At 53.9% G+C, this 15496-nt stretch overlaps 1 protein-coding gene across 1 annotated transcript; it reads left to right on the forward strand.

The window, feature by feature from the left end:
* Positions 1 to 7467: 7467 nt before the first annotated feature.
* PLA2G2E (phospholipase A2 group IIE) lies at positions 7468 to 11438 on the forward strand. The gene is made up of 4 exons (XM_069575104.1): positions 7468 to 7707; positions 8577 to 8715; positions 8909 to 9015; positions 10820 to 11438. Exons 1-4 carry the CDS (start codon positions 7668 to 7670, stop codon positions 10960 to 10962), a joined length of 429 nt encoding a protein of 142 aa, XP_069431205.1. The 5' UTR covers positions 7468 to 7667; the 3' UTR covers positions 10963 to 11438.
* Positions 11439 to 15496: the final 4058 nt, after the last annotated feature.

Raw genomic sequence — 15496 nt, forward strand, 5'->3', positions numbered from 1 at the left:
TCATCAATGGACACTTCTTCCCAGGGAGGCCACGAGCTGCAGGAGCCGGGGGTTGAACAACCTCACCAGACTCTCCTCTTGGAGGGGATGGAAGCACTAGTTCTTCTTCCTTTTTCTTTTTTTAATTTTTGGCTGCACGGGGTCTTCACGGCTGCCTGCGGGTGTTCTCTAGTTGCAGCGACCAGGGGCTGCTCTTCATTGCCGAGCATGGGCTCTAGGCATGCGGGCTTCGGGAGGTGCAGTGCACGGGCTTAGTTGCCCCATGGCATGTGGGATCCTCCAGACGAGGGATCGAACTCACACCCCCTGCGTCGGAAGCACAGAGTCTTAACCACTGGCCTACCTGGGAAGTTCTTGCCTAACAAAGTGCCACCTCCCATGAGTTCCAAATACCCTTTGCCGGTGTCTGTTCAAACCACAGGTCTGGAGGTGCTCGTGAACTAGTAAGGTACCCTCCAAGGACTATTTGAGGAGATCAAACAATACATACTACTTGTACACTTATATAAATGGAGGTGATTGTTGGATAGCATCACCGACTCAATGGACATGAGTTTGAGCAAACTCCGAGAGATAGTGAAAGACAGGGAAGCCTGGCTTACTGCAGTCCATGGGGTCGCAAAGAGTCAGACACCACTGAACACCAGCAGGTCATATCACTGTGTCGTGAGAGCAGCTTCTTATATTGGCAACTGAATGACATTGAACGTTAGAATTGGGTATGGTTTTATTCTTATTAAAATATTTGGCATGTGTGATTAAATTTTCACCAAAAACTTTCAGAAAGTCAACTTATTCAAATAATTTCATTTAAAATTTTGTGTACCATGTGCTATAATTGATATTGTGCATTTTAATTTTCATAGAGAATTCAGAGCACTTTAGAGGAAAAGCCTTTTTAAAAAATTGTTTTGTTGTTCCGTTGCTAAGTCATGTCTGATTCTTTGTGATGCCATGGACTGCAGCACACCAGGCTCCTCTGTCCTTCACTATCTCCCAGAGTTTACTCAAATTCATATTCATTGAGTTGGTGATGCTATCTAACCATCTCATTCTTTGCTGCTCGCTTCTCCTCTTGCCCTCCATCTTTCCCAGCATCAGGGTCTTTTCCAGTGAGTCAGCTCTTCACATCAGGTGGCCAAAGTATTGGAGCTTCAGCTTCAGCATCAGTCCTTCCAATGAATATTAAGCACTGATTTCCTTTAGGATGGACTGGTTGGATCTCCTTGCAGTCCAAGGGACTCTTAAGAGTCTTCTCCAACACCACAGTTCAAAAGCATTAGTTCTTTGGTGCTCAGCCTTCTTTATGGTCCAACTCTCACATTCATACATGACCACTGGAAAAACCATAGCTTCAACTATATAGACCTTTGGCAGCAATGTCTTAGCTTTTTAATATGCTGTCTAGGTTTGTCATAGCCTTTCTTCCAAGGAGCAAGTGTCTTTTTTAATTTCATGGCTGCAGTCACCTTCTGCAGTGATTTTTGGAGCCCAAGAAAATAAAATCTATCTATATTTCCACTGTTTCCCCATCTATTTGCCATGAAGTGACAGGACCAGATGCCATGATCTTAGGCTTTTCACTCTCATCTTTCAGAGGCTTTTTAGTTCCTCTTCACTGTCTGCCATAAGGGTGGTGTCACCTGCATATTTGATATTTTTCTGTCTTTAGATTTACTTTTTTAGGAAACATAGTTCGATTTCATACACTTTGAATATAATTACATCTTTAAAAAATCTTTTAGATCATCACTGTCAGAGGAACACAAACTAGAGAACATTTTGAATATAGCATAGTTGATTTCACTGAAATGAAAGCAAGAGAAATATATTTTATGGAATAAATGTATAATAATTTGTGAAGTGTGTCTGTCTGTATAAGTCATTCAAACATCACCAGCCCATCAACAGAGCACATGAGAATGATCAAACTCAATAGATTTGAACATATTTCTGATTTTCAATTTTATAAAAACTGTGGCTTTCCATAGTTTCTTCAATTTATTGTTGGGAAAGTATATTTAGATGGAAACATAGAACATGCTTTATTTCCCAGTCTGTTGGCTTGATTGATAACTTTTAAATATTTACACACACGGTATGAGGACTCATCAGCCCCGAAAAATGTTAAAATTTTAGGAGTAAGACTGACCACCACCCACCAGGACGGGGTGGGAGTCGCGAGCAGGGGCGGCTCTCCACTTTGGTGTGAGGGCTTCTCGATTAGGTGGCTCCTCTTGTTCTGCAGTGCAAGCTCTGGGCACCCGGCTTCAGTATTTGCAGCGTCTGGGCTCAGCAGGTGAGGCCCCGGGCTTAGTCGGATCTTCCCGGACCACAGATTGAACTGGTGACCCTCGCATTGCTGGGCGGATTCTTAACCACTCAGCCACCAGGGACGCCCCTGCAGGTACTATTTCGTTAACTCTCCCAACAATGCTATGAGATGGACGCTACTCACGTCCTTACTGTGCGGATGAGGAACAGTGTGGGAAGTGAGGTCATTTGCCCAAGGACACCCAGTCAGCCAGCGGTAACACCAGGCAGCCTGACCTCGAAGCCCACAGCGTCATTTGAACCAGGACCCTATGGCACCTGGAGCAAAGGGGCCCCTCCCAGCGGGCGGGCCTGAACATCCCCCCCCCCCCACCACCATGTACAGGCACTTACAGACACCCCCCCGCCAGCATCACACAGGAGCTCATGCAGCACCCCGGCCCGTTCCTGTGTGGGCGTCCCTGCTCCCTGTGCCCTTCTTGGATCAGCGGGGGCAATGAAGCCATCTGGGACGGAGACTCTCGGCTTCCGCTCCCTCCCGTGGCCCTGCACCTGTCCGGCAAGGGGTGGCGCCCGGCGCATTCATCACCCTTCCTCCTTGGCTCCACCACCCACCTGCGCTGAACCAGGTGTCCACTGAAGCATGGGCCCGCCCTGGAGTCCACGGTACCCCGCTCTCCTGCCTGCTTCTCTTCCTGGCTGCTGTCTCTCCCATTCATTCACTTCTCAGCAGCCAAAGTCACTTTGTCCAAACACACAAGCAGGTCACTTGTTTCAAACCCTTATGCCATTCCACTGTTCCCTGGACAGAGCTCAGCAAGGCTCAGCAGAGCCACTTTACAAGGATGCTGGCGACCTTATAGACAACCGGCCCAGGCCAAGGAGTCTTGTTCTTTACCCTCCATCACAAATGGGAGGACCCAACTCTGTGCTGACAGTTGTGCAAAGCCCATTCCCACCAGAGGGAGGTTTTCCCGTTGGGATGAAAATATCACCAGGTCTTTCAGAAAGAAAGAAAGTGAAGTCGCTCAGTAGTGTCCGCCTCTTTGCGACCCCATGGATTGAAGCCTACCAGGCTTCTCCACCCACGGGATTGTCCAGGCTGAGGTCTTGCAGAGAGGGGCCTTATTCTCATGGGGGACCTCAGGCCTTCTCCTGCATCACGCAAGCTCTAGGCCGCTTGTCCATCAGACTCAAGCTGTGAGGTGAACGGGAGGTCAAGATCCCGGGATCAGCTTCCCAGTGAATCATGCCCTTCAAGACCCACGCACCACCAGCCCAACTCCCCAGGCTTCTTTCAGCCCCCCAGGAGCCACGTCCTTCAGACCACAGGGCCTTTGCACAGACTATCCTTCCATTTAAACTCTCCCCACTTCCTTATGAACATCTTGAGATCCCTGCTAAATCATTTCTTCCACAGGGAGCCCTGCCCAGATCAGACCTCCCCACTAAATGCTCTCATAAACCCAAGGAACATTTGGTTGGGCTGCTTATTCCTATTTGAAAGCTTCCATTCAGTACACGATGACTAATGTCAGTCTCCCTGCTGCACTGCCAGCTCCATGGGGGCAGAGATCAGGTCTGGCTTTGCTCTCCCATGGAGCCCCAGCACCTAGAAGATCCTCAGTCTAGTTTACTGACTGAAGAGCAATGAATTCTTTCGGATGAAGGGGATTGCACTTTGCTGGGAGAGGCTTAGGATCCTTCGGGCTCCGGGGTAAGCATGGAAGTGAAGAGATTGAGCAGATGACGAGCTCTCTGCAAAGTGCTTGCAACACTGTAGGAACTTAATAAATGGTGGTTGTTTTGCCTTTTTTTATTGCGATGAGGATGACAATGTCAAGAAGGAGGAGGATGGTGACTTCTCACTACAGGGACAGCTTTACACCAAAAGAAAGAAGCCATTGCTGAGAGATGGGACTGTTTCCTGTTCCCCCATCATGGAAGTTAGGATCTGCAAGTGGGGGCAATAACCCCACTGAAATGCGGGGAGACCCGGCCCAGCTGCATGCTGGCCTCCAGCAGGGATGAGGGCTTTGAGCTCCTAGGCCAGTAGCTGCCTCCCCCGTGACCAGGTTAAGGAGGGACCCAGTGTTTATGGATTCCTCCAGTGGGCATGGCACCCTGCAAAGAGCTTTCCACATTTCATTTCCTTTTCATCTGGCCCCAAACTCTGAAAAGGAGGCCTAATTATCCCCCATTAGTGATGATGCAGCGGAGGATGGGATGGTTAGATAGTATCACCGACTCAGTGGACATGAATCTGAGCAAACCCTGGAAGACAGTGAAAAGCAGAGAAGCCTGGCGTGCTGCAGTCCATGAGGTCGCAAAGAGCTGGACACGATTTGGCGACTGAACAACACCACAGATGACGAAACTGAGCTTGGGTGGTGATGGAACTGGCCAAGGTCACGCAGCCTGTATGTGGTGGGGCTTAGGTGAACACTCAAGTCCCTGTCTTGGTGATGCAGAGATGCAGAGCTTTCAACTACTTTGTGCTACTAGTGAGAAAACCATAAAACCAAACACATTTCCTGAATGCCTAAACGTCTCCTCCCAAACGTCCCCACTTCACACCTCAGCTGGGGACACTGCCTCCTGGAAGCCTGCCTAGATTTCCCTGCCTGACTGGCCCCACAGTCCTTAGGTTTCTGCCACAGGTGCACTCTGGCAGAGCTCACAGGGGCCCCAGTCCTGGTCAGGCCAGGACTCAAAATGGCTCAATAAAGGGACTGTCTCAGAAACCCAGCCCTTCCTGAGAAACACCCTTTATGCTGCTGGAGGAAGGGCTGTGCGGCAAACCTCCCCAGGAATCAAAGCTAATTTTCAGTTATTTAGGAGGTAGCTCCCCTGTGAGTCACTGTTTGGGATATAATGACCTAGGCCAGGAGCCCGGGGCTGCCAGGAGCACCCTCGTTAAAATCAAAAGGCAAAAGTGAGAAGGGGATGCCCCCTCCCCCCGGAGACAGCAACTCAGCACAGCTAGGTGACCCTGGCCAAGCGCACCCACCTCTCTGGCTTCTTTCCCCCCAAGTCTCCCAGGGGGTGAGCACAGCCCAGCATGGAAAGGGTTCCAGGAGAAGTCCCGAGCAGGAAATGGGAGGGGCCGGAGGCAGGGCCGCAGCAGAATGTATGTCAGTGTTTACCCAGCTTTACTGTCCAGGGTCAAAAAACCTTTAATCCCAAATCACTGCCTGAGATCCCTGCCACCAGCCCTCCCCACCCCACCCCAAGGTGACACCTCCCCAGGGACTCTATCCCTGACAGAATAGGGAATATCAAGTTGGGCCAGGGAATTCGAATTGGGAGTCCTCCTCATCTGCGGGCTGAGGCCCAGCCTCTTCCCCTGGAAAGGATGCTGAAGCCAGACCCCCAGTCAGCTCCTGAAGAGGAGGCCCTACACTGGGTGTCTCAGCTTGAGGCTACAGGACGATTTTTACTGTGGGCCCTGGCTACTCTCCCTTTCATGGACCCTCTCCTCACTAAAAAAAAAAAAAAAAAAATTGGAAAGTAAATGCTGTGACTACAATGATATGAAGCTAAATATAACCCAACCTGGATTATAGTCACTCTGACTTTAAAGAAGGGAGAAGATCTTGAGGGCCCCTTTCCCTGGTGGTTAAGATCGTAAAGAATCCGCTTGCAATGCAGGAAAGCCGGGTTCAATCCCTGGATGGGGAAGATCCCCTGGAGAAGGAAAGGGCAACACATTCTATTATTTCTGCCTGGAGAATTCCGTGGACAGAGGAGCCTGGTGGGCTACAGTCCATGGGGTCACGAAGGAGTTGGACACGACTGAGCAACCAACACTTTCACTTTTTTCAAAGATATCACGGGTGCCTGGCGGCCTGCCTGCTGTTGGTATTGCCTCCTGTAAGCCCTTTGAACTGTCTGGGGCCCCCGTTCTGGCTCGCCAGCTACTTAGGCGTGGGTCTCAGTTTGCTCCTCTGTAAAATGGGGATGATCACTGCGATCGAGTTACGAGGCTGTTTGAAGGTTCCTGGAGATCCTGCTGGAGAAGAGCTTGGCATGGTCCTGCCACAGAGTAAACAGTGGTGCGGGGACTGCTGAGCTGGCTGTGAGCCTTCCTTCTTTCCCATGAAGGAGATGGCTTCTATCCCCATAATAGAAACAGGAAAAACTGAGATTCCTCACAAGGAAACGTAATGAATAGTGGAAGCGGGACTCCAGGGGCACAGACCAAGCAACTCCCAGGCCCCAGACGTTGATGGAAGTGGCCGATCTGGTTATCCCAGCAGACCAGGAACACGGAAGGCAGGGGGATGTCGCAGGCCAGGTCCCGGCATCTTGCATCCGGTTCTGCCTGAGTGGACTCCAGCCAGCAAATGAGCCCATGGTGAGGCTGAGGCTGGTGGGACTCCGATATTTCTGATCACAGCAGAGCCGGGTCCCCTTCTCTGTCCTGCTGACTTCCAGCCACGCTCTGAAGCCCAGCCTCCATGTGCTGACCTGACTCCAGGGACAGCAGTCTCTCTCAGAGTCAAGCCACAGTAGGAAGCTGCTGTCTCCACCATGCGGGCCCCAAGATGACATCAAAAGGATGGAAGCTTCCAGTCCCTGCTGGAATGTGGGTTTTCCAGCTGACTCAGACAGAGCCTGTTTCTACAGGAGCCACGCTACACCACCGCTCAAGGGTTTTGGGGAGACAGAGTTCACAACTGGGAGGATTTTCACTACCCATCAAGCAAGCAGGAGCAGTCCTAAGAAAGAACAATAAAGATAAATCCCTGAGCCCAGCTGGCTCAGCTCCCAGCCTTTCGACTCTAGGTTCTTGGACACACAGCCCCCAGATGCCCAGAGCCTTGTCATTTAGCCAAGCTACAGTCCCTGTCTGGGTCCAACGGGGGCTGGTTGAGGGACAGGGCAGGGAGCCGGAGCCAAGCTGAACTAGCCAGTGGCGTGGACACAGTACAGGCTCGCCCTTACTGCTCCCAGGACATCTGAGTTCAGCCTCTCTGAGTCTCAGGAGCAGCGTCCATAAAATGAGGGTGAGAAAAAGACCCCACGAAGGAAAAGCCCCTGGCACGCCCCAGGCTCCCAGCTCTGCGCTGGGGGCGAGCGCAGGGATTCTGGGGCAGAGGGCAGTGATGGGAAGGGCGGGGAGGAGAAGGCCCAGAGGCTGGCCCCACTGCCTGGCTCTGGAAGCAGAGCCGCGGGCCCCAGCCTGGCCCCTCCCCTGGGGACTTGGCCAGAGTGTCAGAGCTGGAAGTATCGTTGCATCACTGGGTGCTCGGGGGTTAATGATGGGGAGTGGACAGGACCCGGGTATTTAACTAATCGGGGAGGTGTCTGGAGATCAGAGGTGCCCCTGCTGGCTTCCGTCTCCTGCAGCCCAGCTTCTCTGGCCCCGGCTCCCCTCCCCGCCCCCCAGGATGAAGCGGCCCCCTCTTCTGACCTTCCTATGCCTCCTGGGTAAGTCACCTTCATGCCTGCGCTCCTGCTCTGCCCCAGCTGGGAACACTCCGGGGGGCTCCTGAGCCAGTCCCCAGGGAGGGTGTCATCGGTCACCCTGAGACCAGCCCTGGCCCAGGAAGAACTGGCCAGTGGAAAGGGGGCACGGCTGCAGCCTGGACGGCCTGGGGGGACAGAGGGGAGGAAGCGGCAGGGGCCCCCCAACAGCTGCTGCTGCCCGAGCTCCACCGCCCACCTGAGTGTCCCTTTCTGCCTTTAACCTGCCAGGTGGGCGGGCCCCCACTGCTGCAGCAGCAGGACCTGGAGGAACTCGGGGAAGTCCGGGTGGTCAGGAAGTTTATCCAGCGACATCTGATGGGACTCGATGGGGACAGAGTGCTCCTGGGGGCGGGGGTGGGGGCTGACGCCAGGGGAAAGGATCAGGAAACCGGGATGGGAGCCTAGAGGATGAGTGAGGGGGTGGTTTGGAAGGAGAGCGGGGTGGGAGGTCAGGTGGGGACACGACGCAGGTGAGGACCAGGAGACCCAGGTGCAGCAGCGTCACAGGGACGTCACTACTGACTGGCGCTGGCACTCAGTCGCTCAGTCTTTGCGACCCCGTGGACCGCAGCGCGCCAGGCCTCCCTGTCCATCACCAACTCCCGGAGCTCACTCACACTCATGTCCGTTGAGTGTGTGATGCCGCCCACCCATCTCTGTCGTCTGTCGTATCACCCATTAGCACTGTTACCGTCGGGAGTGAGGTGCTCGGGGCGGTGGAGGCTCCCGAGGCGATCCGAGAGGCGCCTGCGCTCAGATGTGGGGGCTGCAGCTGGCCGCAGAGAGTGGGGCCCTGAGGGAGCTGATGCCCTCCCGCTCCGTCCCTGCAGTGGCCCTGGCTGGCGGGAACCTGGTCCAGTTCGGGGTGATGATCGAGAGGACGACGGGGAAGCCCGCGCTGCAGTACAATGACTACGGCTGCTACTGCGGGGTCGGCGGCGCCCGCTGGCCGGTGGACGGGACAGACTGGTGAGCAGGCAGCCCAGCCGGGGTCCTGCCTGGAGGGTGGAGGCGCCAGGGGAGCATCCTGCGGGGAGCTGGGGGTACCTAGGAAGCTGAGGCGTGACCACCACACTTGCGCGCCCCTTTGGGCCCTGAGCCCCCCCAAGCGGCCCCCCGTCCAGCCCAGCTGGCCCCTTCAGGCCGACCTCGATCTTCACAGGTGCTGCCACGCCCACGACTGCTGCTACGGGCGCCTGGAGAAGCTTGGCTGCGAACCCAAGATGGAAAGGTACCTCTTCTCCGCCACCAGGCACAGCATCTTCTGTGGTGAGTGAGCGGACCTGGGGGTCCCCCAGGCCCCTGGAGAGGGAAGGGGTCAGCCAGGAACCCCTCTCCTGATGGAGACCCTTGAGCCTGGTCACCTGGGCGGGAGAGGCGGGTCTTCCATCATCACAGCGCTAGGGAGAGGCGTGTCCCTGCTCCCACAGCACTCGGTCTGGAGAGCCCGGGACCCATCAGCTCCTGCCCTGGGACCCCAGGAACAAGCCCCACATTCAGAGGCGCCCCCCCCCCTCCCCCGCCGCCAGCTTCAGCCTCTGAGGGGAGGAGCAAAGGGCCAGCACTGAGCCCCACCCAGAGAAGCTGCGCCCAGACAGCCCTCCCCAGGGCCTGGGCAGCTGCTAGGGACAGGTCCCCAGACCCAGAGGCTGGAGCTCGGACGCAGGGCCACAGACCCCGCTCCCAAAGGCTGACCCACCGCACCAGCGCGCCTCCTTGCCAGACCCCATGCCCACTTGGACCAGTTAGCCTTCTCCTCTGCTCCCTGGCCTGGGGAAACAGCTGGACCCGAATCAGAGTGTCAAGGGCTCCACGCAGCCCAGCCCCATGGAGGGAACTCATATCGGAGAACCAAACCTCCTTCTTCCTGCAGCAAAGCCAGGAGTAGCCTGGAAGGCAGAGGGCAGGCCCGGAGCTGGGGGCACACAGCACAGGGGGCTGGGAGGGCCAGCGAGGACTCAGATCTCTGGGGTCTGTCCTGGGGGCGGGGCGGGACCAGAAGCAGAGCTGCGGGAGGCAGGCGGGGCTCCCAGTTTCCTGTTCCCACCGCAATCCACTCAGCAAAGAGGCTTTGGTAGGTAATGAGCTCCCAGTCACAGGGAGCTCATGCAAGGCTGGAAGCCACCTGTTAGGGACAGCGCTGAGAGGGTGAGTGAAGGGAGGGGTCAGGTGAATGGGACACAGGTTCGGGGAGCCCCCTCCCGCCGTGTGGCTCTGGGCAAGCGATAGAGCCCCTCAAAAGCTCCTATTTCTTCATCTGTAAAAGGGAGACCTAACCTCGCACTTGCCAGCTTAGCCCAGCTCCTGGGAGCTGACATAGCTGTTAAGCCCCTGCCAAATCTGAGTTCTGCTGAAAGAGCAGGTGAGAGGAGAACCTGGATGGGAAATGAGGCTGACCTTCGCGAGAGATCCTGAGGAAGCCGGATATGTCTGAGCTGGGGGACGTCTTCGTGGGGACAAAAAGGAACCAGAGCCCCTGAGGGCAGACAGAGGTGGTAGAGGCAAGAGGAGGCTTTGGGGCCCCTGGAGTCCACAGAGCTGATGTCCGCGCCACTCCCCAGGCTGGGTGTGGGCGCACGTGGAGGGGGCGCCCTGAGATACATGCTGGGAAAGCGGGCTGCGTCCCCACTGAGGGCGGCAGGCGCAGGCCCCAGCTCCAGGCCCTCTGGGCACACCCAGGTCACCCGGGATCGGGCTGCTGCCGTTCAGTAGTTTTCCTCTCTGGTTCACGGCTGCCGGTACCATACGCAGTCCATTACGTGGGAGAAGGGTCGCCCAGAAACACAGCCGTCCCAGGGCTGGGACAGGTGGTCTCCCCGTGCGGAAGGGGCTCAGGGCAGTGGAGTGGGTTTGGGAAAGGAAGGAGCAGCAAAGATGAATCTCCAGGCTTCTAGCGTCCCTGGCCCCAGAAGGACCTCCGCACCCTGCCCGTTCCCTCACCCAACCCTGGAGCATCCCCCCGGGGAGCGTGGGCTTCCAGGTGGAGAATGTGGACCCCAGCGCGCTCCCCTGCACGTGGCTGGGAGTGGCGGGCCCAAAGTTCCCGGGCCCTGACTGCCCACGTCCCATCCAGCCGGCAGAACCAGCTGCCAGCGACGGACCTGCGAGTGTGACAAGAAGGCTGCGCTCTGCTTTCGCCGCAACCTGGGCACCTACGACCGCAAATACGCCCATTACCCCAACAAGCTGTGCACCGGGCCCACCCCCCCCTGCTAAGGGTGCGGTCTGCCTCCCACTGAGGCCTGCCAGGGCCCCCAGGCCTCGGGAGGGTTAGCACCAAAGGCTCTCCCCACCAGAAAACTCCTTTCCCGTAAGCCCATCCTTCCCTGAGAGGCCCCAGACTCAGCCCTGGACCATCCCTGGCCTCCCTGGCCACAGTGCCCTCAAAAAGAGCCACACCGGGGGCAGAGGGGCCCCTGGAACACCCAGAAGATTCTACAACCCATCCCCTGGGATCTCAGTCCCCTCTTCTGAACATGTGGATAATGTTTGCCCAGGATCCTAACACTGGCCCTCAGATTCTGTCCTAGGGTTTCACCAGTCTCCGGCTTCATTGGCTCCGGTGTTTCCTGAGCGCCCAGCAATGTGCTAAGCACGGGGACACAGCATGGGTCTGGCTCGGGTGGCCCCTGCAGACAGTTCCAACACTCTGTCCTTTGAGTTTTCCATTACAGTGAGTTTCTGTGATTCTCTTTTTTTCTAACGTGTTACTGTCTTATCCAAGATAATAATGGCAGTCTCTAGCAGAAATATTTCTGGCCATATGGCGTAATGTGAAAAGCACGCAAAATACCAGCCTAAAAATATTGTCCCCACCATGTCATCAGGCTTCAAATCCCTCCCATTAGAATTCTGGCTTAGAGGGAAAAGAGGCTCTCAAATTAGCTTATTCAAAGCCCTCCCTTGGCAGAGGGGCACCCCAGAGGTCAGAGAGGGAAGGTTCTACCTGGAGGGGTGTCCTCACTCCCAAGCCAGTGGCCCTTCTTCTTCATGAGTCGGTATCAGTCACTGCCCCTCTGCTTGTCAGCATGAACAACCCAGAGTGCCCAGGGAAGGTCAGCTGTGAGGATACCCATGCCAGGCCCGGCTCCAGATACGGGGAGGGGACAAGGAAAGATTTCTACATCCTACATCTGGCATCCTGAGGCTGACTTTGGAGCCAATTCAATGCACCAAAGGATTCCCATCAAATTGGAATGCAGCCTCCCTGGGAAGAAATAAACTTCAGCAGATTCTACTGCTAAATATAGACATGATACTCCACTGTAAGATGCTGATAAAATCTTCCAGGGTTGGGATAAGCCTACTCAATGAGATAAAGCATGTAAAAATGCACTGCACAGGCAAAGCTCACGGCGGACAGGGAATAAACGTTCACTCCCTCTCTCCATTTCTTGCCGTGTGTGCAACACCCAGGGCTTTGAGGGCAGGAAAGAGCCTGATGCCACCGAAAGGATAATCACCATAAATTTTAAAAGGTGAAGAAGTTCTGAGCTGGCCACACAAGAGAGGAGCAGATGTCTGTGCTTTGCTACTGTGACTGACTCGAATCCTGTGTGAAAAATCACCAGGAGATGAGGTCTTCAAGCGCAACGCGGGTGGGTGGGGAAGAGAGGACCGCGTTTGTTAGGCAGAGTGGTCCTGAGGCGCCCTCTGGTGTCCATTTTGTTCAGGCTGCCGGGAGGAAACAAATTTGGTTTAAACCTGGATTTCCCTTTGTCAGGGAGGGCAAAGTGTGCTTCAGGGCTGGTGAAATCAGTCCTCCCATATTTTCAGTAATAAACAAGCTGAGAAATACTAAGCCCTTAAAGACATCTCAGAATGACGGTGCCACTGCACGAGCGCAGGATGAAGGGTCTGACTCGGGCGGTGCTCTGGGCGGGACCTATCGCTGGGAGGAGGCCCCGGTGAAGTCACAGTTGTTTAACCATCTGACGGGGTGGAAATTAGAACTTGAGGACAAGCCTCGGCACAGCCCGTTTTCCCAGGAATCAATAAATATTTGGTGAACGAGTCGATGATTCCATCTAAATCCTGTTCGTGTGCCTCTATAGCCCATACCCTTGATTTCCAGCTGTAGACTTGGTAGGAAGGACTGAAAAGAGGAAAGCAGAACCCTGAACTTGATGTTGTTGGAGGTTCCAGGTAGAGCCCTCTGCTTTGCCAGTTAGCAGCAGTGTGTCATTCAAGACCTCACCGCTCAGGAAGCTTATTAGAAATGCAGAATCGTGGACCTGATCCCAGACCTGCTGGTTAACAAGACCCCCAGGTGGTTCATCAGTTCAGTTCAGTTCAGTCGCTCAGTCGTGTCCGACTCTTTGTGACCCCATGAATTGCAGCACTCCAGGCCTGCCTGTCCATCACCAACTCCCGGAGTTCACTCAGACTCACGTCCATCACATCGGTGATGCCATCCAGCCATCTCATCCTCTGTCATCCCCTTCTCCTGCCCCCAATCCCTCCCAGCATCAGAGTCTTTTCCAGTGAGTCAGCTCTTCACGTGAGGTGGCCAAAGTACTGGAGTTTCAGCCTCAGCATCAGTCCTTCCAATGAACACCCAGGACTGGTCTCCTTCAGAATGGACTGGTTGGATCTCCTTGCAATCCAAGGGACTCTCAAGTGTCTTCTGCAACACCACAGTTCAAAAGCATCAATCTTCGGCTCTCAGCTTTCTTCACAGTCCAACGCTCACATCCATACATGACCACAGGAAAAACCATAGCCTTGACTAGACGGACCTTTGTTGGCAAAATAATGTCTCTGCTTTTGAATATGCTGTCTAGGTTGGTCATAACTTTCCTTCCAAGGAGTAAGTGTCTTTTAATTTCATGGCTGCAATCACCATCTGCAGTGATTTTGGAGCCCCCAAAAAATAAAGTCTGACACTGTTTCCCCATCTATTTCCCATGAAGTGATGGGACCAGATGCCATGATCTTAGTTTTCTGAATGTTGAGCTTTAAGCCAACTTTTTCACTCTCTTCTTTCAGTTTCATCAAGAGGCTTTTTAGTTCCTCTTCACTTTCTGCCATAAGGGAGCCCCTAGCATAAGCTATGAACCAAGTGTTCAATCAAATAACTTGCTGAATAAGTGGTTAGAAATCAAATCACATTGGAATTTCCGAATTAAAGAGTTCAATTATGATTTCATGGACATTTGTCTGCTTCCTTAGGGTTCCTTGTAGTGTCTGGAGAACTGAATACTATATTAAATCTCATTCTCTCCCTCAATACACTTTCATACAAACTATGCCCCTGGCCCCGCACTGAATGCAGGAGGCAGAGACAAGTCTGCCGTGGCCAACCTCCAGACAGACACCACCAGTCACTCTTCACTGGCGAGTGTTGCAATGGAGCCAAAATCGGGCTCTCAGAACCAAATGTTCCTCAGCCCTTCATTTCCCATCCAGTCCACCAAGCCCAGCTTCATTTCCCAGTTTGATTTCTATCACATCACTCTTCCGCCCTGAACCATCTATGGCTCCCCATTGTCCACCAACCCCTGGCATTCAAGCTTGGTTTCAGGAGCTTTACCCAGCCACATGTATTTCTCTATGCTCCTCACCATTGCCAGAACAGGCCCACCTCCCTCTGCAGCTCCGCAGTAGCTTCCTTCAACCTAGAAGGCTCCCTCTTCCCAGACTCCTTATCGCCACGTTCACATCCGCACGCTTGGAGGCACATCTCAAATGCTGCCTCTTCCATCTTTTTCCACTTGGAGGAGGTCTTGCCCTCCTCTGAAGGACCAAGCAATGTGTTCTTACCTTTCCTAGGGATACTCACCCCAGTTATTTGGGCTCTCACTTTGGGTTCCTCCATGGTGCGGGCAGACTGCCCTGAACTCAAATCTGTGATCTTGGACCCATCATTTATTCCCTCCTGTGTAAGACGGGGACGTGACCATCAACCTCACCGGGTGGTATAAGGTTTAAATGAGACAACTTATCCAAAGTGCCTGGAGCCTCAGAGAGCTCCATCTGTGCTAGGTCACTTTGCATTTTTTTCTCCCCTATTTAATCCATCACATGACGGATGCTAAGTATCTGTTCAACTGAATCCACAGATACATGATCACGGTGATTTTACAGAAGTGGAGTCATACACATGATAAACACTGTACTAATTTGTTTGAACGGCCCCTTGGCTCACTACTCTGAGTGCTCATTTATCTTCAGTGGACATGTGTTTAGAAATCATTAACCTTTTGTGCCCTGAACATATGTCCTACAGAGGCAGTGAGGCAAAATTGGCTCGAGAGGTGGTGCGCAGCCTCTTCCTGGAGGGCCGCTACCTATGATGTGTGCCAAGGTCAAAAACACACACGGAGGCGGACTTGGAACACCGATTGCACGTGGTCAGGAGGCATTGGGAATGCCTGATGTTTGGAATTCATTCAGCAAGCGCAGCAATAGTTTTCTGTAGCAAAAGACATGTGACAAGCGTTTGAAGAAAGGAGTCCCCAGTCTGCCTCCAAATGAATTGTCCCTCCTTAGTAAACTCTGTCCCAAACTCATGGGACATCCCACTCTCCCACTCGAGGGGTTTGATGATGCTGGCCCTTCGATCCCAAAAACCTCACTCCCCATTTACACCTCCTATTTCCCTTTTCATCCCTCATCTAAACGACACTTCCTCCCATCCCTTCTGAACTCGCAGCCTTTTCCTATCAGTACCTCCTATCATGGCCTGTCTTCTCTTGGGTCATAGTTGTGTCCACTTTCACTGCTGGGCTGAAAGGTTTTTGAGGAAAGG

The sequence above is a fragment of the Ovis canadensis genome, chromosome 2 (assembly GCF_042477335.2).
Source record: "Ovis canadensis isolate MfBH-ARS-UI-01 breed Bighorn chromosome 2, ARS-UI_OviCan_v2, whole genome shotgun sequence".
NCBI classification, from domain to species: domain Eukaryota; kingdom Metazoa; phylum Chordata; class Mammalia; order Artiodactyla; family Bovidae; genus Ovis; species Ovis canadensis.